General features: G+C 37.5%; 1 protein-coding gene across 3 annotated transcripts in view; it reads right to left on the bottom strand.

Annotated features, from left to right (window-relative positions):
- Positions 1-23,937: 23,937 nt before the first annotated feature.
- The window catches only part of LOC134814925 (ATP-dependent translocase ABCB1-like), a 56,441-nt gene continuing 52,809 nt past the window's right edge, over positions 23,938-27,569 (bottom strand). The window contains exons 27-34 of one of the 3 annotated variants that reach the window (XM_063823268.1): positions 27,283-27,361; positions 26,985-27,103; positions 26,684-26,786; positions 26,437-26,540; positions 26,128-26,274; positions 25,382-25,475; positions 24,683-25,043; positions 23,938-24,550 (exon numbers count right to left, since the gene is read on the bottom strand). In XM_063823268.1, coding sequence (XP_063679338.1) covers positions 24,931-25,043; positions 25,382-25,475; positions 26,128-26,274; positions 26,437-26,540; positions 26,684-26,786; positions 26,985-27,103; positions 27,283-27,361 — 759 coding nt within the window. In that variant the 3' untranslated portion in view covers positions 23,938-24,550; positions 24,683-24,930. The remainder of the gene's footprint in view (positions 24,551-24,682; positions 25,044-25,381; positions 25,476-26,127; positions 26,275-26,436; positions 26,541-26,683; positions 26,787-26,984; positions 27,104-27,282; positions 27,362-27,569) is intronic. The other 2 variants (XM_063823266.1, XM_063823269.1) reach the window with 2 other exon arrangements.

Here is a 27,569-nt window from a genome sequence, read left to right as displayed (position 1 = left end):
TTTTTTTTCCTAATTTTTTTGTTCCGTGGGTTGAAAATAATTTCCCTGCCCTGCCGTTAACCTCGCCTATACACCGGAAACCGGCACCCCTGTACCCTGTACCACCTGTACTACTACTACCCCAACCTAAAGTAGCCTTTTTTAACTTTAGTATTTTCCTTTGTATCTTACAGCGACTGCATGATATTATTTATTCTCTGTACCTAGCGACTGCATGATATTATTTATTCTCTGTAGTGCAATGCAGTCGTCAGGGTAGTCAATGCATTCCTCCTCTCCTATTGGATAATTGTTAGGGGTTAGTGTTGTCCTTATCATCATTATTATCGTGGTAATAAATAATGATGGGGTATGTATTCTAATTTATTGGATTTGAAATGACTGCAGTTTAAGTCTAGATGACGAAGCGACAAAATGATACAATTTAAGTTATTGTAAAACCTTGCGTTACGCGTCTGTATTGAGTCTTTACATAACTCAGCCCTTTCTCTATTGATATAATGACTTGGGTAGCTCCTTTAACTGCTGCAATCCAATGCATAAATTCTAAATCCCCTACCAGTTCTGAATACCCTTCTAGAAATACTTGGATAGTTCCGTTTGCCATAAGCATGTCCTCATATCCAGAATATCCTTCCACATAAAATTTCCAGGCGACCATGTTGGCCAGGTATTTGTTAAAACAACAATCTCGCCAAATGATATATTTGTATCGGGCAGTCCCAATTGATATTCCACCATCTTCTACGCCGTGCTCCCGAAATCTGTGTAGTAAACACAATTTTAAAAGTCCTTATAACATTAGCATTATGCATCAGAATGAAGTTTTCCTCTATAAACAAATAATTTCAATAGCTCACAACATAGCTCGTTTTTCTTACCTGTAGTAAATATTGCCGAAGGCAAGATATTTCCCATCCGGATTGTACAACGTGAAATATATCCCTAGATCGCCGCCGTTTGGATCGTAGGGACCTGTTTGTTCTAGTTTCATCAGTAGAATAGACTTTTTGTTGATAGGTACCAAGTCTGGTGAGGCAAGTGTGGTTTGGTCCAAATCTTTAAAGTGCTGGTCATAAGAAAATTTCGTCTTGGGAACCTTCCACTCTGAGTTGAAAAACGGTATTGGAATTTATGATCATAATTTATCAATTGGGTCCCGTGTTATCCTTTTTCTTATTTTTGCGAAAGATCCTTTCATCATTGATAAGAATTTACTATATAAATAATATATTTCTAATTTTATTTGGAGAGCCTGGTATTACCTCTGATTATAAGTTTATAAAACATATAATTTTGAATTCTCTTACCGAGAAAATTAGCGAAGGAAAGCTGGAGAATTATCCCCAAAGTCAAACTGATCGTCAGTTTGATCACCGTCAATACCATCTGATCTTGTTACCTACATTTCTACAATAACTAGACATAAGTTCCCTAATGACAATGTACCCTTAAAAGGAGACATCACAAATTACAGTTAACTGACATTATTTCTGTCAAGTAGGCTAAGCTAGAGATGGTGATATATTTAAGCTAAGTTAAGAATAATCAACGTGTTAGCTATCTGTTAGCACTGCCGACATTTCAGCTTTGGTATGACCAAATTCGACGTAACGCTTATAATTATATACTTATATAGCCAAGATAAAAAATATAATGATATACCATTATAGCACGACCTCTGCAACTGAGCGCATGTTGACTGTTGAGATCTTGTCTCTACCATGATTGGGTGACTGTGAATTGGGTTGCGCCGGTGCGCCCGAGGGACGGGGCGATTGGGAGGGGGTAGCATGGCCGTGGTGGCCTAATAGTCGCCAGTCAAAGACATCATATTTTAAGAGTTTCGGGGATCCAGACCTTGTATTCGGAATTTTATGTGATATGTGTTGTGAACAATGTATAATGTACTAAGTGATGATTTGAAGTTGGTTTTGGAATCTGAATGCTGATTGCTAGACATCGTTTTGGATGTGCGGCAGTTTTGGTAAAATTTTCAAATTTTTGATGGTTTTTCAGCGCTCAGTTCGACGAACCCAGTTAGTGAGTGACATAGAATAAGTGTTTTCACTATTCAGTATTTACACCATTCCAAAGGGGTATAGGTCATAGGACATTAAAACATAATTTTAACAAACAACTCGCTCAATTGGAATTAGCAAAATTGAGCTAAACTTAAAAACAAGCTCAGTCCGAATAACACATGATTTATTTGGCTTGTCTAAGCTGCCCGCAAGCATCCTGACAGAGTACCTAGTTAATGGTTTCTGTATGCGGGTCCCTTTAAATGTGAGCTGCGAGATTAGTCGCGTGAGATGTCGCGTGAGCTAACGCACCGATAAGAGAAACAGATTCTACGTAGACATTAAAGCAAGGATCATTATTCTGTTGAAGCAAGGGTTGCCTAATGTCATCCCCAAAATATGATGATCTCACACATATTAATATTATGCTTCATAAAATTAGCATAACAGTAACCTCAGTAATTTTTAGGCCGGTTTTTGCCTGCTTATATGGCTCGTCTAAGCTCCCTGCAAGCATCTTGACAGAGTAGTTAATGGTTTCTGTATGCGGGTCCCTTTAAATGTGAGCTGTGAGATTAGTCGTGTGAGCTAACGCTCCGATAAGAGAAACAGATTCTACGTAGACATAAAAGCAAGGATCATTATTCTGTTAAAGCAAGGGTTGCCTAATGTCATTCCCAAATATGATGATCTCACACATATATGATGCATCGACACCAAGAGTCAACCTGTACGTGTGCTACGAACTGAACAAGACTATTTCCTCCTAAATGTTCCTCCTGTCTCAAATTATAGTAAAACTGAGAGAAGTTTTAGTTACTGCGGACCCTCAGTATAGAATCAGCTTCCTTATCAATGGAAAACATTGACCGATATTGTCTTGTTTAAAAAGAGACTAAAGACTCATCTCTTTGAAATAGTGTTCATATAAGTATCATATAAATATATAATATTAATATCTTTCTCATGAAAACCATACTTCATAAAATTCTAAGTTCTCATGTACATGTTCATGAGTCGCTTGAGATCGCTTAACTGAATCTTTGGATTTTGAGTTCTTTTTGGCTATAAAGCGATGTATAAATTTCTAGTTATTATTATATCGGGTCTCAATAAGAGGTCTCGACTGCCTAGGCATCAAACCTTGGCAATCGGAAAATTTCCTCTGGCCTGGAGTCAGCTGACCCTAGGGACCAGAGGATAAAGACGTAGAGACTTTGTGTATCTACAAAAGTGGTTGTTTTTACAAGAGACAGGGCTTGCAATGCAATGTAAGAAAAATGGGAGAAACAATCACAGAGTGCATAATATATGAATTAGCAAATAGAAATTCAAACAATCCTACACTACAATAAATGTTTATTACACAATTATAATTTGTTGTATAATATTTTAAATTATCCTGGGATATCAGAACTTATGCATGATATCAACTCCAAGTTTGGCTGCAAGCTAAACTCATGCCTAGCAAGCATGTACAAGTCTGGTTCTTGTGCAACTAGGTACCACAACGACGACAAGGTGTCTCTTGACCAGTCGCAAGGTATTTATGTAGTTTTATTTGGAGCTGAGAGGACCCTCGACATAATTCCAGAAAATGGGGATAAGCGATGTAACAGTAAATGCTATATCACCCCAAAGGACTGTAGTTTGTATATTATGAAACCGGGGTGTCAGGAATATTGTCTTCACAAGGTTTGTGCAGAGAGATCAGCTAAGGAGACTCGGTATAGCTTATCTTTTCGCTGCCAGATACCGAAGACAGATACAAATGTAGTCAGGGAGCAGTTTGTCCTCACTACAATTCCTATGCCGCCCACCACCACCTCAACCTCAACACCAACCCCGCTTTACTACCGAAATGCTCCAAGAAAACCGAAGAGCAGGAAAACCACTGTCCTGTTTGGTACGTCAATGACAAAATTCGTACGGACAAATAAGTTGGGATTCCGGGGAAGGAAAGTAATCAATGTGTCCCAAAGTGGTGCAAAAATTAGAGACATCACTGAAAACATTCAGCATTTTCATAAAACTCATGCAGCTGCAGAAGCTGACGATATTGAAAAAATTATATTGAGTGTTGGTACAAATGACATAAAACATTCTAAGTATGGGGTTCAGTTCCTTAGGAAGTATCTTACTGTCTTAATTGACACCACTAAGCAGTTATTTCCCGCTGCAATTATAATTATCCAATGTTGTCTTCCTATTAAGTGTTTATATTCCTACATAGCAAAGAATGTTCTAGATTTTAATAATCTACTTAAAGACTTATGCCTAAATAATAATTGCGTGTTCTTAGACTGTTTCTCAGACTTTTTAACTCGAGACTTTAGATCCTGTAATGAACTTCTATACCATGATTGGCTTCATCTCAACATGAGAGGAGTAGGTTTACTGTCCACTTGGCTTAAGTTTGTTGTAAACGAACACAGTTTTGACAGGGTTGTAAATAATCTTCTGGGAATTTAAATCTTGGATCTTTTCTTTCATTTAATATTTTGATTAAGACGTTGTGCCTAAAATTAAAACTCAAACAAACCTCTGATTTAATCTTTTTCTCAATTTTATGCCTCCTATTTCAGGTACATTCGGTCACTGCCCATTTTCCCATATGTTAGACAATGAATCGTTTAGACTTAGAATAGGTCTTTTTGCATGCAAAAGGCCTCGTACATAGTCAAGAAATGCACATATACATATCAACACGTTTATACCTAACAAAATTTACACATTCAAGTCCCCATACACTCCACACATCAACCACAATTCTCATAATCATATGTTTCTCTTCTATTCTCTCATCATGACTTACTTTGATACTTTCTCCCAATTCTTCTCTCCACGACTATAACTAGGTCCATGAACACCGTATTCCCCCTAGATTCTAATATTCATTCCTCTCTACTCCTTGACAGCCCACGTTATCTTATACCATTTCTTGCTTGCTCCCACATCAAACTTTTCTTTGTAATTATCTCATCATGGTTTATAAGAAATGTCCTTCTCCCTGGTAAGATGAATAGAGTCAAGTATTCCAGCCGCCTCAGGCGTCTAGTCTCTTTATTCATTCTTTGGGTTTTCTCTCTTAACTTTCTTTTGATAACTCTTGTTAATCCTTCTATGCTTAATCCAGGTCCCAACTCCCTATCTGTACTCTACCAAAATGTCCAAGGTCTTATTCCTTTCAGTAATCTAAGCTCCTCCCATCCCCTTCTTGATGGTAATAAGATTTCCGAACTTCAATCCTTTGCTAACATAGAGCAGCCTGACATAATTGCCCTAAATGAGACATGGCTCAAAAAGTCTATTTCTAGCAACGAAATCTTTCCTTCTTCTCAATATGAAATCTTCCGCAATGACCGCACGAGAAAGACTCATCCTCAAGATCCTAATAACCCTAAAAAGTTTAGGGAAAATGGAGGTGGTGTTCTTTTGGCTGTTCGGTCTGATCTCGACGCCACTACAACCCGACTACCAGTTAGCCTAGGTGCCGAAATGCTTGCCGTTAAAATTGCTTTTCCTAACAAAGAGAGTATTGTAATCTGTACTTGTTATAGAGTAGGAACTCTTGGGTTACCTAATCATGATGTCATAGTTAGTTATATTCGCAAGCTAGTTTCCAAAAAGAATCCCCCTAAAATCTATGTTATTGGTGATTTTAATCTTCCCCATACTGACTGGCTATCTTCATCCAGTACCGTACCTATCGAGCAATCCTTCATAGATTCTTTCAGTGATCTTTCTCTCTCCCAGTTGATCACATCACCCACCCATAAAAGTGGTAATACATTAGACATTCTTCTCAGTAATTATGATAACACAATCGATAACTTGAATGTCTGTGATCCTCATTCCGTGTGCAAATCTGATCGTTTTCCTGTCACTTTTTTTAATTAAAAGCTCCTTTTCCCGTAAGAAAACTCCTAAACGTAAAATCTATAATTTTAAGAAAGCAAACTGGGACATGATTAATCGTGAATTATGCTCGATTAATTGGCAAGTCCTAGAATGCATAGATCCTGATTCGTCTTGGAAGTTAGTTAAAGACTGCATTATGAATTTAGCAACTATTAAATCAGAGTTCCAACCCCCGTGGTTCGATAGTGAACTTTTTTCTTCATGCCGTAAAAAAGATAGACTCAGAGCTAAATTTAAAATTTCTGGTTCTATTTCTGATGAGTTAAAGTTTGTTACTAGCCGTAAAGATTTTAAGAGGCTTTCATCAGCCAAAATAAGAGACAATCTTTTCAATAGTGATGATCCAGCGCTTATAACTAAGAAGTTTTGGTCACATGTTAAGTATCAATCTAACTCCTGCCGTATTCCTAATTGTGTTAGTTATTCTGGACAGCTTCGGTTCAAACCAAAAGATCAAGCTGAACTTTTCAATTCTTTCTTTTATAACCAGTTTTCGGATCCTTCACTTTATGACACTGACATCTTCTATGTCAATGATGTTGATTTTGATATTGACTTCGATCATCGGGATGTTCGTAAGCTTCTTTCAAATATTAATTCAAATAAAGCCCAGGGACCAGATGGCATACACGGTAAAATTCTAAAAAATTGTTCCGTAGGTTTAGCTTACCCTCTAACATGCATTTTTCGTGGATCCTACAACAGCGGCTACATTCCAGAAGAATGGAAACTTGCAAATGTTGTCCCAATATTTAAGAAAGGTAAGAAAAGTGAGGTTGAAAACTATAGACCAATATCCCTTACTTGTTTAGTCATGAAAATTTTTGAGCGCATTGTTAAACGTAAACTGCTTTCTTTGACAAGTACCCTTCTTGATCCCAGACAGCATGGTTTTTTAGAGCACAAGTCATGCACAACCAATATGGTTGACTTTTGTGATAGCCTGGCATTGTCTCTTAACGAAAACATTATCAATCATGTTGTGTATTTTGATTTTGCTAAGGCATTTGATTCTGTAAATCATGATATCTTTCTTCATAAGCTTATATAACATTGATGGTACACTTCTCAAATTTCTTACCAATTACCTTCAATGCCGTTACCAAATAGTGGTTATTGGTAATGAGATGTCATCTACCCTCTCAGTTAATTCTGGTGTCCCCCAGGGCTCTATCCTTGGTCCTTTACTTTTTGTATTGTTTATCAATGATATTCCTCTTGGCCTTTCGGATAATACTGATATTGTTTTGTATGCCGAGGATACAAAAATCTGGCGTAAAATACATTCATCTTCTGATAATACTAATTTGCAAATGGATATCGACTATCTCTCTGACTGGGCACTAAGAAACAAAATGCGATTCCATCCAGCAAAATGTAAAGTGCTTATTGTTTCAGGAAAACCATCTTTATCTCCTCCATTCGCATATAATCTTGATGGCTCTCCTCTTGTGTATGTAGAGTTAGAAAAAGATCTTGGAGTCGATGTTACTCCTAAGCTAAGTTGGAATAGTCAGTGCGACAGAATTTATACTAAGGCCTGCCAACAACTTGGTATGGTCAGAAGAAATGGCCATATTGTCATTGATCAGAAGCGTCGCCGGGCGCTTTACCTCTCCCTGGTTCGTAGCCAATTCGAAAATTGCTCCATAATTTGGCGCCCTTGTAATAAATCACTTAGTGATAAATTAGAAAGTCTCCAAAAGAGAGCTATTAAATGGATTCTGTCTGAAGAGGGCCGCAGTTATCCACCTGAGCAATATGTCAAAAAGTGCAAGCTTGTCGACATTCTCCCTTTGTCTCAAAAGTTTGACTTGAATGATCTTATTTTTTTCCACAAAGTTCTGAACAATTTAATTCCTGTATCGCTGCCTCACTATCTCTCTTTATATCAGGGGACTTCTCGACTAAGACGTTGCCACCTCGACAGTCTGTCTATTGTGTCATCAATTTTACCTAAGTTAAGTCAGAATTCACACACCTTATGTACCTCAAATAGCCCACTGGCAAAATCATTTTTCTACAGAACTCATATACTGTGGAATGGACTCCCTTTACAGGTAAGACAGATTGTGTTTACTAGTCTTTTCAAAGCTGAGGTCACTAAGCATCTATGGAAATGTTTATTGGATAGTGAAACAACAGCCTAGCCTAGTCTCTTTGCTCCCCATATTATTATTATTTTTGTTTTATTAATTTTTTTATCTACCTTCCTATACTTTCAACATCATATCACACTTCACCCGCACACCTTCTCACACATTAATGACCATATCAGACCTGTATCTAATGTATCTGGAATTTGACGTATTGAAATACCAATTTTGACTATATTAATATATCCACAGTTATTCACCATGGATTTGTTTGTTATTAAATAGTTTTTCATAAATTTTTGGATTTAGATTGATTCGATGTAATGGGTCCAAGTTACTGCGGACATAGTTCACTATGTGTTTACCGTGTTTGGGTGCCCATCATATTTTACAGATGGGGGTGATATTTTGAACGATTCTATTTTATATTCATCTATTGCTGTACTCTGTAAAATTTGAAAAGTATTTACGTAATAAAAAATTTACGTAATAAAAAATAAAATAAAAAAATTATTATTATTGTATCGGGTCTCAATAAGAGGTCTCGACTGCCTAGGCATCAAACCTTGGCAATCGGTAATTTTTCTCTGGCCCGGAGTCAGCTGACCCTAGGGACCAGAGGATAAAAGCGTAGAGACTGTGTGTATCTACAAAAGTGGTTGTTTTTACAAGAGACAGGGCTTGCAACGCAGGGAAGAAAAACGGGAGAAACAAACACAAAATGCATATTAAATGACTTAAATGACTTAAATTATTATTATTATATTATGCTTCATAACATTAGCATAAGAGATTTCTGACAAGTGACCTCAGTCTACATTTACAGCGCCCTGAGTGACCTTTCGTCCAAGACGTATTATATTATAGACTCATGCAATGGCAACCAATTTTTATACGAGCGGTTTTCATTCTTAAGAAATAACGATGGTGGTGACCTTTAAAACTACTAAAAACACACCTCTTGGCTCTAAGTAGTAGCGCAGCCACTCACAAAGATAAGTTTTATTTCATTTTTGTGTCATGGAACCTACTCTATTTCTACAATCTACATGGAGGATACGTCATATGGATGTCTAATGGGGCCCACTGGTGTAAGGCTCATGGTAGTCGGGTGGCGCGCACGAGCGATAAGACTTATGGCTCGGTCGACCGAGCGATAAGTAGCTCCTTATCGCTCGTGCGCGTCGTCACTTCAAGCACAGTTGCGCGTCGTATCGTACTCGATGCTTGCCAAAGTGCTTTAATACTTTGGTTTTGGCGTGTTACATCTGAACAGAAGATGAATCCGAGATTGTGGAACCAGATGATACGGTTTTTGAGGCATTTTGATACGGTCATTTCAGTCTTTTAAAGTAGTTTCAGAGTGCTGGAAATTGTTGTACGGTGTAGGGGGATGTGTTTACTAACTATTTTGACGTCAAAATTGTCGCCAGAGGCTCCCTGAGTCATGGAATGAACGGAATGAACAAAAATGAAATTTTTTCTAAAACTCGTCGGATTGCCCCAAAACAGGTCGGAATCGTTTGGTATTGACCCTTATAGTGTTCCTACAAAGTTTGGTGGCCATAGCACTCCCAGAACGCCCACTAGAGACTTAATTCCATTTCCGTATCAAAAAGCCTGAGTATCCGATATTGATACGGTCATTTCAGTCTGTTAAAGGGGCTGCAGAGTGCTGGAGATGATTGTACGGTGTAGGGGATGTGTTTACTAACTATTTTGACGTCAAAATAGTCGCCCAAGACTCCCTGAGTCATGGAATGAACGAAATGAACAAAAATGAACATTTTTCTAAAACTCGTCGGAAGCCCCAAAACTGGTAGGAATCGTTTGGTATTGACCCTAATAGTGTTCCCACAAAGTTTGGTGGCCCTAGCACTCCCAGAACACCCATTATACCCTTGGCTGGATTCAAGAATTTAGAACCAGTTGAGCAGATAAAACGGATTTTGAGAAATTTTGTCTGCTTGTGTTGTTGCAGAGAGTTGAATTTGGTTCAACAGTATTCAAACAAGATGTGTTCCAACTTAGTTTTGTAGCCCTACCAGTTTCAGAACGTCCACTAGAATCCGGTTCCATTTTCTTCCAAGAAGCTGTAGACAAGGTTGTTTGAAATTTAAATTTAACCTCTCTGGTAATACAACTTTTTACTTGGATGGATTTCAATAATTAAAGAGAGCAGATTGTTACTTTGTTATTTTTGAGATTTGATTTTTTGATATCATATGTATAAATGTATAAATCAGTTTCTACAAATTGTAACAGCAATTGGCAGTAATAAAGCGGTAGTAATAGTTTTGCACAACATCAATCATAATATCATTCAATACTTCAATACCTTCAAAATAATTTAACTCGGTTATAATAATTTAAACGCAGATCTAAAAGAACTAAGCACAGTAGTAGGATGAACTTCCAGGCAAGGTTGGAGGAAGGTAGAGGTGAAGCTGTGGGTAAGGATAGTAGGCTGGGAAGGATCCATTTCTGATCCAACTCTGGTTCTACTTTAAACCAGAGGATAATACCAGCTGTCACAAGAAAGAGTTGTCGTCATTATTGCTGGAGGTGGTCATATTTCAATGATCACAGCTGTTATTCATGATGCCAGCTAACTAGACCGAACCGCCACAAGGCCCCTCACTCTATACGCATATTTAAATTCAAATTCAAAATACACCGAGTCTTTTTTCTGGAGAAGGAACGACTCATTGATGCGTGGAGACTAATCCAGGGTTATTCAAGTTAATCCGGATGCTTCTGATATTCTGACTTCTGAGGGCAGCTGCGATAAATAAACATAATACATAAAGATAATATAATATTAATAAATATATTTATAATATCTAATGTCTAGGGATCTCTTTGGTGAGATGAGTTGTTGTATTACTGTTTAGTTGACCTAGTTTATATTCTTATATTCTTATTTTATTTTACCCTTTTTAGTTTTTAGATGATTTATGTTATTTGCATGCTCATGGTATAATAGAGTTTGAAGCATTGTTGCGTTTTGGGGCTTTGTAATACTATGACGGCATTGCTTTGAATTTGAATTTCTGATGATATTGATTTTCAGTGCTATGTAACCTGGCAGTAACGTTGTAAAGGACTTTGAGGGGTCTGTAGTCCCCCCGCATAGTATGTTTGTGATTCACTGATTTGTAAACTGAAGACGTAAATATAGATAAATATATAGATAATAAATATAATGTAGTTTTTTGCTCATGATATTTTTTGGTGAGGGGCAGCTATTGCCGCGCAGCAAGAAAGAAAAATGATCTAAAATCTGATCGGTTTCTTCAAGCAGGGCTACTTTTAGGAATAGGACGAAAAGAGATATACTGAATCGTGCTGCACCATTAGTCGTAGGATAAAGCGATTATTTTTTGTCATTGATGCGGCTTAATCCTTAGGTCATATGCTATCCTTTTTGGAGCCACAATAAAGACGGCAGAAAATATTCCTGGGGATCATTCACATAAGATTACGTCATTTTAGACGCCCCTTCATCTCCGTTAGCCACTGCCCACTTCGCGCAGAGGTATTATGAGATTATGTGGACATTACATGAGCTATTCCAAACCTCCTTCATCCTCCAAGACTGGCTTAATTAATAATAATATCTCAAAGGTCCCTTGATGATTACAGTATAACATACGTAACAGGGATACAAAACGTCAAAACGTAGGAACGACAATATAACAACCTCTATCTCATTTTTAACACACTTTCCTATCTAGTATCTGGTCCCCGACCCCAACCGCCAAACGGTGCCCGCGGGGCAGCCACGCCCAGATTTGGTTCAAATTAGGCCCAATTTAGCCAAATACCCTGGACATGCCCTCTTCTTGTAGCTAGTGGTCCCCTGAACAAGTATATGAATTTTCATCAAGATTAGGCACAAAATGACTGAGTTATGAGCCAAAAACCATATGACCATATTTGGGCATACGCACCAAATTTGATCGATTTTGGCCCATAAATTGGTCAAATATCAATATTTTTGAATGAAACTAACTTTATATGAAAGGTAAGCTTATACTACACATTCTCTATGATTATCAGCTCAGTATCTACCTAACTGTGGATTCTGTGTTCAAATAATCACAAAAAATGAACTAAATCGTCCATATCTCAGTTCGCGATATTTGCAAAACTGATTTCGCTCAAAACAATAGAACTCAATAGGGTTTTAATATTTTTACATGAAATTTTCAGAATCAACGTAGAATCGCATTTCGACTTTATCTCTTGTATTGAAATTTTGAGTTAGGCCTTTAAAAAAATTTGGCGGCCAAATTCTGAAAAATGCCTGGCAAATTTATTTATTTGATAGTTTGGGTAGTCAAATTTTATTGAATGGTGTTTGGCTTCTCAGATGACCGAGATATGAAGTATAACGATGCTAGATCTGCATTATGGTAATCGTACAGAGAGCCCAATTACGGTGTCGTAATTGGGTAATCATTGAGTACCCAATCAATTTTGCTAACGAGATAAACAAATTGCTTGATAACTTCGTCATTTAAAATCCGTTTTGCACCATCTTTTCAGATTATATTCCGGATTAAATGACCGGGAGCAGGACTATTGAGCGGAGGACTGTTGAGCGTAGGACTGTAGGTCGGTGAAGGTCGGAAGTAGGACTGTAGAGCGGTGTCAAATCGCCAGGGTAGGACTCTAGAGCGGCCGCCCTTATAGATCTCATAACATGAGGACTTTAGAGCGGGACGATCCTAAAATGAGGACTGTAGAGCGGTGGACTGTTGAGCGGTTGACTGTAGGCCGGTGAAGGTCGGAAGTAGGACTGCAGAGCGGCGACTCAAGAGTGTTACCCTCCTATAACATGAGGACTCTATAGCGGTTGAAAATTAGAAGATTGAACACTCAACGATGCTAAGTTATACATTGTAACTCGTGATTGATTATGGTCATGACATTCTAGGATGATAACTTTATTAAAGAGTCATGGAGTTAATGAACATTTTCATTTAGGCCTACAGCCTAAATGACCTATTGCAATATGTTACAACGGAGTCTCTAACATGTTCACAAACACCAGTTTAAGCAATTCAATGTTGATTGGGTGTGGCCCCAAAAAGTCGAATTTTTCAACGGAATCCTTGAACAAGTAGGTACATTATGCCTTCTGCAAAGCAACAACTCTCAAATATAAAACACGGCGGTGGTATAAGACCCAACGTATGGGTACTAACTTTTGCCCCCCCCCCCCCCCCTGTACTTACTACTCACTTACTAGGTGTGTACTGTTTATAACGTACTTTACTACAGGAATGTATAGTTTATAATGTACTTTACTACAGGAATGTATAGTTTATAATGTACTTTACTACAGGAATGTATAGTTTATAATGTACTTTACTACAGGAATGTATAGTTTATAATGTACTTTACTACAGGAATGTATAGTTTATAATGTACTTTACTACAGGAATGTATAGTTTATAATGTACTTTACTACAGGAATTTATAGTTTATAATGTACTTTACTACAGGAATGTATAGTTTATAATGTACTTTACTACAGGAATGTATAGTTTATAATGTACTTTACTACAGGAATATGATCATCAGCTACACTCACAAGAATTTATGAAGCGGTATCTTATGACCTGGCTGATTGGTAAAATATACAACTTTGATTTTTTTCAAAAATTTCAATTTTGCTTCTCTCGACCTTGTTTGGTCTGTGACTTCGTCATTTATTGTTTAATTATAAAATCCTTTAAAGGGCTTAATAGTTTCGTTATAACATCAATAAATAAATATTTTCGCATAAATCAATTTAATGCTCAATACATTACCAAATTCGGAAAGTTTAATTGATTAAATTTTAATAAAATCAGTTGATTCGAAAAACTAACAAAATTCAACAAAATAAATGGTAGAAAAAGTAAAAATTTAACAAGATTATTTATCTATCACAAAACTATAATTTTAAAGCTAACCAACTACTTTCAAAGAGTGAAGATATTGTGAAAATCTCGATCTCATAAAGATTGAATAAATGTCATTTCGGAGGATTAATCTGGCTGACAATAAGATCGTCTGATTTTTTTATTGAAATCTTTCAAATCAGTCAATTACATACAAGTTTACACAATGAATTAGTTAAATATAATATTGTCCTCTAAGCATGGATTGTCAAAGTTGAAATTGTCTCGGACAAAATGTATGTAACCAAAGGACCTGAGGGTCACCAAAACACAGATATTGAGTGCAAATGCAGCTCCTGCACAAGCATGGGCCCTTATAAAATTGTAATAAGTTACTTTAAACAAAATCACACACCCATTCAATCAATTCATAAAATATTGTGCTGTGAGATGAAATTGAGAAATATGTGAATGCAGACAGCAAGAATAGATAATCTTGAATAAACTATTTTACGGATTTGTTTCTATTGAATAGTCAAGTTCAGAGTCCGAATCCACCGGGATAATTTTCCCCCACATGTAAGTGGAAAGTTTACTTTTAAAATCAGTGATACTCTCTATCTCACGGATATCTAGAGGAATGTGATTCCACTTAGTGTGGGTCCTATAGAAGAAATTCTTGGCAAAAGCGTTGGAGCTTGCTCGAGGTGAGATAGAGCTTACAAAACATAGAGAGTCCATGTGACTATTTCTGAGCCTTGAGTGGCCTTGAAATGGTTGCAAATATGAGGGTAAAGTGACAGGTATATGTTGCTTCACAATTTTAAAGAAGAAGATGAGATCCAAGAAGTCAAAGCGGTCTTCAATCGGCATAATCTTCAGCTGTCTGCATTTTTGAATGTATGTGGATGGTGGATAACTCATATACTCCTCGTGAAGAATCCACTTAATAGCACGCTTTTGGAGGCCCTCCAGCTTGCTTATCTGGGATTTTGTGACTGGTCTCCATATAACCGAGCAATGCTCAAATAGGCTCCTCACTAAGATATGATGAGATAGAGATTACCAAACTGTCAACTGTTGACAAATTTTACAAAAACAAATTACACCAGAGCAGCTGTAACACCCAGTAACGATCAAAGTTTAACGAACTGATAAAATGATAAATTAGGGTTTCAATTATAAGCAAACAAACATAATCGTTCTGAATATAATTACCTTTTTTTCGAATAATCCACAATTTCGACTGAGAACAGATTGAGATATCCTGACAGGTATAAGAGTTAGTCCTGAGATTAGAGTTTCTAATGTTGACGATATCTTAGTTAATCAGCTGTTTTTCCTTTTCTGTTTTTTGTTTTTAATTTTTTTGTTCCGTGGGTTGAAAATAATTTCCCTGCCCTGCCGTTAACCTCGCCTATACACCGGAAACCGGCACCCCTGAACCCTGTACCACCTGTACTACTACTACCCCAACCTAAATTAGCCTTTTTTAACTTTAGTATTTTCCTTTGTATCTTACAGCGACTGCATGATATTATTTATTCTCTGTACCTAGCAGTGCTGCTATGCAGTCGTCAGGGTAACCAACACAGTCCTCCTCTCCTAGTGGATAAGGGAGTTAGTGTTATCCTTATCGTACTAACCGGCTTATAGCCGGTTAGTAGCCGGCTTATAGCCGGTCGGTGATCTACCAACTGGCCTTATCGTGGTAATAAATAATGATTTATTGGATTTGAAATGACTGCAGTTTAAGTCTAGATGTCAAAGCGACAAAATGATACAATTTAAGTTATTGTAAAACCTTGCGTTACGCGTCTGTATTGAGTCTTTACATAACTCAGCCCTTTCTCTATTGATATGATGACTTGGGTAGCTCCTTTAACTGCTGCAATCCACTCTCCTCGGTCGAAACTCCCACCATTCCCTTTAGTAAATACTTTGATAGTTCCATTTGCCACAACATTATTCCGATATGACTCTGCAGAAAAGTTCCAGGCGACCATGTTGGCCAGGTAATCGCGAATACAACTGTTATAATATCTTCGATTATATCGGGAAATCCCAATTGCTATTCCACCACCATCTACGCCGTGCTCCCGAAATCTGTGTAGTAAATCAAATTTTAAAAGTTCTTTAACATTACCATTATGCATCAGAATGAAGTTTTCCTCAATACTAATAGACAAATAATTCCAATAGCCCACAACATAACTCGTTTTTCTTACCTGTAGTAAATGTTGCCGAAGGCAAGATATTTCCCATCCGGATTGTACAACGTGAAATATATCTCTAGATCGCCGCGGCCGCCGTTTGGATCGTAGGGACCTGTTTGTTCTAGTTTCATCAGTAGAATAGACTTAATGTTGATAGGTACCAAGTCTAGTGAAGCAAGTGTGGTTTGGTCCAAATATTTTAAGTGCTGGTCATAAGAAAATTTCGTCTTGGGAACCTTCCACTCTGAGTTGAAAAACGGTATTGGAATTTATGATCATAATTTATCAATTGGGTCCCGTGTTATCCTTTTTCTTATTTTTTCGAAAGACCCTTTCATCATTGATAAGAATTTCCTATATATAAATAAAGCATTTCTAATAATATTTGGAGGGCTTAGCCTGGTATAACCTCGGATCATAAGTTTGTAAAACATCTTATTTTAAATTCTCTTACCGAGAAAATTAGCGAAGGAAAGCTGGAGAATTATCCTCAAACTGATCGTCAGTTTGATCACCGTCAATACCATCGAATCTTGTAACCTACATTTCTACAATAACTGCACATAAGTTCCCTAATGACAATGTACCCTTAAAAGGAAAAATCACAAATTACAGTTAACTGACATCATTTCTGACATTTCAGCTTTTATCTTTTTATATAACCAAATTCGACGTAACGCTCATAATTATACAGCCAAGATAATAAATATAATGACCTTGTTTTCGGAATTTGATGTGATATAGATATGTGTTCATTTCAAGTACAATGTGAGCTATCGCGTGAGCTAATGCTCCGATAAGAAAAACAAATTCTACGTAGACATGATTAAAGCAAGAATCATTATTCTGTTAAAGCAAGGGTTGCCTAATGTCCTTCCCAAAATATGATGATCTCACACACTTTATAATATTAACAGTCAGCTGAGTAATCTTTAGGCCGGTTTTTCCTGCTTAACTGTAACATTAACAACAGCTTGGTTTAAAGACTTGTTCTCGTTAAAGAGGTATCTGACAAGTGACCTCAGTCTACATTTATAGCGCCCTGAGTGTCCCTTCGTCCAATACGTATTATATTATAGACTCATGGCAACCAAGTTTTATACGAGTGGTTTTCATTCTGTAGAAATAACGGTCGTGGTGACCTTTAAAACTACTAAAAACACACCTCTCCGCTCTAAGAAGTAGCTCAGCCACTCACAAACCCAATGGCGTAACGTTGCCTGTTGGCGCCACCCCCGCCGAAAAAGCGCCCCCTGTCGGCGCCCCTCCCCTTTTGTTGCCCCTCCCTAAAATTGAACAAATTAGGTGATTTTAGATAGTGTATATCTAGAGCAAAACGCACAGTTTTGCTAGTACTTTAGTTAAGTTTTCGAAATTGTCCCACATTCAAACGACGATTTGGCCCCCCCCCCCCCCCCCCCCCCCGCACAGAGGGGTCAGCGGGGCCCTTCGTTACGCCACTGCACAAACCTCAGATTTCTTGTCCGGAATAATAACACTAGCTGCTGTTTATCTAAGCCCTATCAATTTCCATGCAAAAGAAAATGAAAGTATTGGGGCAGATAAGCTTTTTTTTCATTTTTGTGGCATGGAACCTACTCTATTTCTACAATCTTCAATCTTCATCGATGTTACGTCATATGGACGTCTGGACATTTGCTGGACAAACGAAACGAACGGACCCTTTTTAGAAATGGCACCTTTTCTCGGTTTTTAGAAAACTCTTGAACAGTTGAAGTTAGACTACTGCAAAATAAAAATATTCTTCTAAGCTAAAGAGTTGTCGTCATTATTGCTGGAGGCGGTCATATTTTAATGATCACAGCTGTTATTCATGATGCCAGCTAACTAGACCGAACCGCCACAAGGCCCCTCACTCTATATACGCATATTTAAATTCAAATTCAAAATACACCAAGTCTTTTGTCCGGAGAAGGAACGGCTCATCGTGGAGACTATTCCAGGGTTATTCAAGTTAATCCGGATGCTTCTGAGGGCAGCTGCGATAAATAAATATATAGATAATATAATAAATATATTTATAATATATAGATAAATATATAGATAATAAATATAATGTAGTTTTTTGCTCATTATATTTTTTGTTGAGGGGCAGCTATTGGCGCGCGGCAAGAAATAAAAATGATCTAAAATCTGATCGGTTTCTTCAATGTTCAAGCAGGGCTATTTTTAGGAATAGGACGAAAAGTGATATACTGAATCGTGCTGCACCATTAGTCGTGGAATAAAGCGAGTATTTTTGGTCATTGATGCGGCTTTATCCTTAGGTAGTTGTGCTATCCTTTTTGGAGCCACAATAAAGACGGCAGAAAATATTCCTGGGGATCATTTACATGAGATTACGTCATTTTAGACGCCCCTTCCTCTCCGTTAGCCACTGCCCACTTCGCGCAGAGGTATTATGAGATTATGCGGACATTACATGAGCTATTCCAAACCTCCTTCATCCTCCAAGACTGATCTTTCCTATTTACTAGTATCTCAGTAGTAGTAGTACTGTAGTAGTACTGTAGTAGTACTGTACATGTAGTAGTACTGTAGTAGTATAACTGTAGTAGTACTATAGTAGTACTGTAGTAGTACTGTAGTAGTACTGTAGTATTTTAGTATGGGTGAAGTACCAGTAAAACTGCAGTTTGGTAGAGACAAAATTTTAAAAAATCCAAAACCGTAAAACTAAAAGGCATTATAGCTGAAATATTACTTCAGCGTTTTATGTAATGTAGCTGTCCCCAATGAAAACACATAGCAACGGTGAAATGGTACGATTGTTCACCAAGTTGATTAATTTATCAAATCGGCAGATGGTAGGGCGGTTAAATATTATCAAATTTTAACCGACATGATTTGACACCTCGGCCTCAGTTGCTATTCTTTATACAAAATCTTACACTAATTTCCTAAAGATCTGCTACAATATATTTCAATTGTTTTATACATTTAATTTAAAAGCGCAGTCTTTCTTCAACCATCACATTTCTCAAACTCTAAAATGTACCTGTTGGTTTTACAGCTGCTTTGCTGCGTAACAGCAGGCCATATCGACTACAGTGGCGTCCTGAACAGCTCCACTTAACTTCAGTATCTGTTAAAGACTACTCCACACACTTTAACCTAAACCAGTTTCCAACCAGCGAGCTAGGATTGAGAGTCAGACTGTTCCGGAGGGAACTGTAGGGAAACAGCGAAATTAGCCACATCAGTTCTATAAGTGAGTCCACCTTTGTGAATAGCCATAGGTACGACACGCGCCAGCTTTAGCTGGGTAGGAAATATGCCCTCATTCATGTCATTGAGTGAGGCAGATAATATATGAGCTAGTGTACTGTTAAATCTGGAACTACTTGATGATGCTAACTTGAGAGCAGACATTTTAGTGTCTAGGGTTGTCTTGTTTTTCGGTTTCCCTATGATTTGAGATACTTCTTCAGTACTTACAGCTTTCAGGTGGATAGCATTTTCACTTTGCCTCGGCATAAAGGATCCATAACTATTAGGGGTCGTTCACATATTCACTTCAACTCGTCGTGGTAAAACTCTTTAATGCCTGCCTCCAGCATGGAACTTACCCCTGGAACAACTCGATCACAACTCCCCTCCATAAAAAGGGTGACCGGCAAAACCCTGATAACTATCGGGCTATTACTATTGGGAGCTGTCTCGGCAAACTCTTCTCGAACCTTCTCCTTAAACGGCTGATCGAATTTAGAGAAACAGCCTGTCCGGACCGACCGTATCAACTTGGATTCAGGAGGGGAGCCCAATGTAACGACCACTTACTCACCTTGAATACCATTATTGAGAAATACACCAAGAAAGAGAAGAAGCGACTTTTTGCCTGCTTTGTCGACTACCGCAAGGCTTTCGATAGCGTATGCAGGGAAGCACTCCTGTTCAAGCTGGGAAACATGGGCATAACAGGCAAATTCTTCGACTGCATCAGCCACATGTACAAGAACTCTTCAACCCGAGTCAAGCTGATTCAAAAGCTATCCGCAGCCATTGACGTCACCATCGGCACAGAACAAGGACACCTAATGTCTCCCGAGCTCTTCAAACTCTATATCCACGAGCTCTCGATCAGACTTGAACAAATCGAGGAATTGGATGTACCTTTATTAAACGGTGTAAAAGTAAGTCACCTCCTATGGGCAGATGACCTGGTACTCTTAGCGCTGGATGCGGGCAGCTTACAGAAACTGCTCAATTGCTTGCATGACTATGCTGAAAAGTGGGAGCTGTCTGTGAATATCAACAAAACCAGCGTGATGGTCTTTAACACAAGCTCACGAATACTGAAATGTGCTTACGGCTTCAAACTAGGCAACTTGGACATCGCACCCGTCAGAAAATACTGCTATCTAGGAATCCAGTTCTCCCTGAACGGTTCCTTCAAGCAAGCAATCGATGAACTTAGGAAGAAAGCTCTTCGCTCATTCTTCTCTCTGAGACGAACTATTGACACGAGAGCCCTTACCACTAGCACGATGCTAAAACTCATTGATAGCTTAGTCAAGCCAGTGGCCACATATGGATGCCCTATTTGGCTGCCATCAACCAACATCGTGAAAGCCATCCTCTCAAAAAATCAAGAAGCGAGTCTTCCCAAAGCAGCAGCAAAAGATGCTCTTGAAACTACTCACTTGAAAATTCTTAAATGGATATTGGGTGTCCACAAAAAGGCAAATAACAACTTCTGCTACGGAGATACAGGTAGAACCCCCTGGACAGTAACCGTCCTCCCTCAATGTATTGCCTACTTCTGTAGAGCATCACAAGCGGTTGTAGGTAACGTGAACACCCTCTTGCACCATACATTTCAGGAACAGAAACAACTGAACCTTACCTGGTATGATGCATGGTCTACTATCATCAAGACGAGCACTGTCGCTAAGCCACACCTACCCCACACCCTTGCGGCTCGTGAACACATACACGAAACATTTGTCAACCACTGGAAGAAGGATCTTCACAACCAGCCTAAAATTTCATTCTACACTGTGGTCAAAGCTGAGTTTGGTGAAGAACTGTACTTACAGCTCCCATGCAGGGTCAAAAGAGCTAACATTGCAAAACTTCGATCTAGCAGTCACGATCTGAGGATTGAGAAAGGTCGCTACACTGGAGATCGCTACAACACAGCACTGAAAACATGTCGCTTTTGCTGCTCCTCAGACACCGACGTCATGCGGTTCTTCGAAGAACTACCATTCTTTGAAACACCTATCCTTGAAACCGAGGACCACGTTATAAATGAATGCCCCAGCTACAACTCCCTCCGGTCCAACCTCTCAGACAACCTTAAAAGCCTCATAATGCTCAAAGAATATGGGGCCATCATGAACTCATTCCATGCTACTGAATTTGGAAAGTACCTCACAGAATCCTTTCACCTTCGACATCCTCCTGAAAAGAAGTCCTAGTTATCACCTCCTATGAAGTCCTAGCAATCACCACCTAACAGACTCTTCAAACCTTCGAAATCCTATGATTAAGTCCTAATCCTCGCTTCACGTCCCCTACTCATCTCCTTCAACGTCTCATCACCTTATGTAGTTTAACATATCTCCTTGGACTTGCTTTTATGCACACATCCAGAATTTCTATTAGCATTTAAATTATAGTATTATATTTGATTTTATTTCCACTTCGTGATATTGTAACGCGGTTAAATTTTAAGATTTTATTTTCATACTTTTATTCGGCTTTTGTTTCATATATGAACTTATTTATGAATTGATGTATAGCCAAAACGAGTCCGTTAGTGTTCTCCTTGGTAATTTCAAGTTTAATTCCAGTTTAATTCCAGTTTAATTCCATATTACGTAATCAGCTGAGGGGGGGGGGGGGTTTCCGAATGATTACGCTAGTGTAATTTTGACATAATAGCTGTTTGTAAAACTGAGTACGGAGGGGGGGGGGGGGGGGGAAAAATGTTTCAAAAAATGATTACGTAATATGTGAACGACCCCTTAGATGCTTCTTTTTTATACCTGATTTGAGGTTGGTTGCTATATTGTATATTAGAGAAGTATGCATTGAAACGTTTCGCTATTGCCTTATCTTCATAGCAATATTATGTTCATTGTTGTACTTGTAGCCGATATTTGCACTGGATTGGATTTTATTATTCCTGCTATACTTTGATTCCTATTTATTTTCAGTCAGCAGGGTACGCCAAGGAATTTCAAGGAAGATAAAAGCATGGTCATCTCTCAACACCATCCTATCGGATAAATTCCTGACCTGTGACCACTGGAGTGGACGTGAACAATATGATTTAATGTTAATTTTGGGTTCTTAAAGCGTACAATAACATATTAGGGTATTATCTTTAGATGAACAAATTTGTGGATATTCTGACCACTACATTCACTGTATTGTACCAAATTAATTTTTTTGTGAGCAAATTTGGGTAGTCTTGAAAATTGGAAATTTACATTAAAATACATTATTAAAATGTATTAACGATGACTGGTGTGATATTTAAGTAACAGAATGTTTATAGTTGCCATATTATTACGGGAATTTTGATCATGGGTTCTGTCTAATAATTATCATCAATATACTTATTGATTCTATCCGAAAAGTTTTTGATGTTCATTAATATTTATCTAGTATAATGAACCTCGAAAATTTGCAGTCATTCTGTGCTTGAATGATTTTATGTTTAAGATATGTCTCTTTAAGTTTAGCAGATCATTTATATAAGAAGTGTAACTGAATTAGAGAAGAGGCTTAAGTTTGATTAACAAACAAATATTTTTGTGTTTAACGAAGCGACAATTCGACACGGTTGATGACATTCCATGGAGGTGTCCAATCAGAACACCACAAAAGAACACCTGATAGCAGATCAGCCTATAATCACAGTCTCAGACGGTGGTCTATGGATCGTAAAAATGGATAATGAGCGGCAGAGTTTAACGATAATGAGCAGCAGACTCAGGACTCTGTGAGGTTCGGAGACGATACATGGGGATGACAATAGGAGAAAGAGTCAGTTTTAGGTCAGCACAGTCGATAGGGTTGTTCAGATACTTGGACCGGCCACGTTATGTTTTGATAAGCTTGCTAGTCGCAATAATCCAGTAAGTTCTTTGTCTTAATTTATTAGTCTCAGCATGCTAGATCTAAGAATAATAAAAATGTAGTTGATTATCGTAGTTCCTTATTCTCAATTAATATCTATTGTACAAAATTACGTTGTCGTTTTCCAGGTCACATATCCACGAAAATTCCTGCTAATACCGTGTTGTTACTTGCTATAATAGATATATTCCATTTTAATTAATTAATTGTTGTATTATAGAGTAAGACTCGACATTTCCTTTTATATTAATATTTACACGTGCAAGTTTAAAGTAGTTTTCCAGTTGGCTACGTTATAAATTGTTTGAACACGATAGTTAAAAGATATTGTTTTCAGACCAGACTTCCTCCACAATTCGTGACGGCCAACCTGTTAAAGGTCGAGACACTGTGATACTCCATTCCACCTGCACCATTGCTTAGAGACTTTGAAAGGTGATTGCACCATCATAGATTTAGAGACAAAGATATTTCCATTAAATAGGTTATGAGAAGATGTTTTCCCGTGTCAATTAATTAGTATAGTACAAAAATCTTACTTCCATTGTTATATGATAATTTTTTAGTAATAAGGTTTTTGTACATTAAATGTACTACTATTAGTCGATCAATATTCTTGCTCTACATTGTTGTATCAATTTGTGTCAACCCAACAAAATTGAAAGTCTTGATTAAATTCACAATACCATGAAGAATGAAATACGAATTAGCATGAAGAATTTCCCTAAAAGCAAATTTTAAGGCGCTCGATAGACTCTCTTTGTATAACCGGGGCCTCCCATGTATAGTTCTAGCCAAGTCAAAAGGAGCTCTAAATTAATAATTTCTTGGAGGAAATAAAGTACTAAATATCATTGACATGGGAAAGGTGATTATTGCCCGGTACTTGCATTAACTAACACCTGTCTTATAATTAGTACCGTGGTTAATAACACTGACAAATCATCACACCAGAATCATTATAGTCTAACTATATTTTTTCATAGTCATGATAAATGTACATTGTCAATTTTAAATTGTACAGCAAGTATATAAAAACATAATCCATTCAACATCTATACAAGTTCAACGTTATAAAATCCTACTTTTAATTTTATAATTTATACAACCAGTCTTTCTGTGGTAATAACGATTAAACAATTGTCGAGTTAAAATTGAAATTAATTGAAACTGGATTATTATCATAAGTATTGAACTGTTGCACTAGATATACAATAAAATATTGCCAACATTTTTGGTTCCGATAAATTCATTAAAATTCATCATACAGGGTGGCCCAGAAGTAACTACCCACACGCAACCCTTTAATAACTAAAGTAATTCGTATTAGAATTTCTCTGAAATTTTTGAACAATTCTGATACGAATTACGTGAGTTATTAAAAGGTTGCGTGTGGGTAGTTACTTCTGTCTCAAAACATACCTGCTATAACAGGTACCATACAAATTAAGTTGCAGGTACCATACAAATTAAGTTGCATTAAGTTACATCTCTTACAGACAACTGCGTCTATTTTCCTGCTTTCCTAGACATCTCAAATCTCTTTTTCTACACTCTCTAGAACAAGTGCAATCCTCAACAGTCCAGTCTCTCCAGCCAACTGCACAGCAAGCAAATAATATCTCATTAATCTAAATCTTGAAGTATGTTAGCTCTTTAAAGTATGTTAGCTCTCGGCATCCTCGGTATTTTGAGAGTTGAGCGCATAGTACATTCCCCGTCGGAACATCAACTCCTGATGTGTACCTTGTTCTGCTACTTTACCTTCATCTATAACACCTGTTTCAAGGAAATTGGTTATATTTGTAGGGTCATGCAATGATAGATTGTATGGCCAAATCAGGAAAAAGTTTGCCTCACGTCGTAGGCCCGCCGCGCACAAGTGCACGGTTGTATCGTGACTTTCGCCCTGATACTAGGCCCCCACTAAATGAAATGATATGAGGGTCACAACGTGATACAAGAAAAATTCATATAGACTATAGAGTTGGCAGACTTTGTCAGTATCCAGGCCCGAAACCTACTGTGAATAGAATCTGGAAAAGTTTGGCATGTTACCATTAATCATGATAATATGTAAAGTATGTAAGGATCAAGCCCAAATTGCCAGCACTCACATATCATGTCAGCAGTGTGTATGGTAGAGAGTCTGTGCGCGATCACAAGACAAGTCCTTCCTTTCCTAGCTTTATCCAGGGCTTCTTGAACAATCTAGTGTGGGAGACGAAGTCAGTTCGAGACGGGTAACATTGTGACGTCACGTGAGGGAGTGTGACGTCACGTTAGGGAGTGTGACGTCACGTGAAGGATATATGACAGTAATCGTGGCTATATTACCAGAAATATAGTGTACAGTGTACAGGTGACCTGGTAAACTATGAATATGGCAAGAGACCTAGTAGTCTAATTCATTACTTTTCAAAAGCTAGAAGCCAAATCTCTAGGCTAACACAGCAATACTTTAAAACATTTCACTAAATCCGAAATGTAAGTTCAGAAAACTAAGACCGAATTCACAGCAATACTTTAAAATATTTCACTAAATCCGAAATGTAAGTTCAGAAAACTAAGACCGAATTCACAGCAATACTTTAAAATATTTCACTAAATCCGAAATGTAAGTTCAGAAAACTAAGACCGAATTCACAGCAATACTTTAAAATATTTCACTAAATCCGAAATGTAAGTTCAGAAAACTAAGACCGAATTCACAGCAATACTTTAAAATATTTCACTAAATCCGAAATGTAAGTTCAGAAAACTAAGACCGAATTCACAGCAATACTTTAAAACATTTCACTAAATCCGAAATGTAAGTTCAGAAAACTAAGACCGAATATTAGAAGTAGTCTGGTGATCATACCTTCTCACTCTCAGTGTCGAGTGCGCTGGTAGCCTCATCTAACAGAAGTATCTTAGGGTTCCTGATCAGAGCTCTTGCTATTGCAATCCTCTGTTTCTGACCTCCTGATAACTGGCCCCCTTTCTCACCTACTCGTGTCTGATATTTCTAGGGGGGAGTGTCGGGATGAATTACTTAGATCAAATATTACATGTTTTAAGCAGAAAATGTAGTAAAGCTGCAAGCAGTTTAAATAAGAATTGAAAGTTTAATGAGTATATTTAACCCTATTTAATCACTTAAAACGTCCTTCTTAAAATCCTTGCCAACCTCTGGAAGATTGTCAACAAACTCGTGAATGTTAGCAGACTTTGCAACTTCAATAATCTCAGATTCACTGATCTGACGATCAAGATCGCCGTACATTATGTTCTCTGAATGGTTCTGGTTTAGTCTTTTTTTAATCTTGAACTTCAATACATAAGTCACATTTCAATGCGTTTCGATTATTGGTAATTTTTCGAACTAATCTGAAATCGCTTTGAAAATGATCAATTTGGTAAATCATAATTCGTACCTGCAATCGAAGTATCAAATAGAATCGGCTCCTGCGAAACAAGTCCAATTTGTTTGCGAAGATACGATACATTTATTTGCTTCAACTCTTTATCGTCCAAAAACTGAAAGGAAAAACTGTTAACTGCCGATGTAAAAACTCTATTATATTAGACTACGGTGATCTAAAAGAGAAAAAAAAGAACAAATTACAAAACGATGCCAATAGTAAAGAAGATCTCAAACTGATGACCATTGACCATTCAAAAAATCAAGAAGAATAAACAAAAAGATTGTTTTAAAAAAAACATTTCTCTACTTACCACAGATCCGCCGAGAGAATCGTAGAATCTCTCAGTAAGTTGAATTGTTGTACTTTTGCCACACCCACTCTGACCTACTAGAGCTACTGTCTGTCCTCTGAGTGCCTCTAAGCTGAGTCCTAAGAAGTTCAACAGCTGTTATAATAATTGTTTTAAGATTTTATTCTGAAACATCATGGTTCTAATCTTCGACTGTTTTGTTCACTGGAACACTCAACAGTTTTAGTTTTTACTTTCATATTATACTTGAAATCTCATCCCTCGAAGTGAGTAAAAATACAGAGTTTTGCAAATGAACCTTGCAATACAGGATGGTTAAGTCTGGTAGGGTAGTTGAACACCACATCTGAGAATTTCAGCTTTCCCTCCACTGCAAACTGGGGAATCGATATTGTGAGAATATAATTGACAGTAATAGATATCGTAACTGTTAGCAATGTCCAATTCATTGTCGTGATGGAAATGATCGCTTCAATTTCTTAACCGACCAAACTTAGTTCTGTCACATCATGTTTTAGCGTCCATTCATTTTATACTTTACCAATGTTTACGTTCGCTAGTTTAAATTCACGTGCTAACACATGC

The sequence above is a fragment of the Bolinopsis microptera genome, chromosome 5, assembly GCF_026151205.1.
Source record: "Bolinopsis microptera isolate Bmic1 chromosome 5, MBARI_Bmic_1.0, whole genome shotgun sequence".
NCBI lineage: Eukaryota > Metazoa > Ctenophora > Tentaculata > Lobata > Bolinopsidae > Bolinopsis > Bolinopsis microptera.
This window is presented reverse-complemented; position numbering and strand designations above follow the sequence as displayed.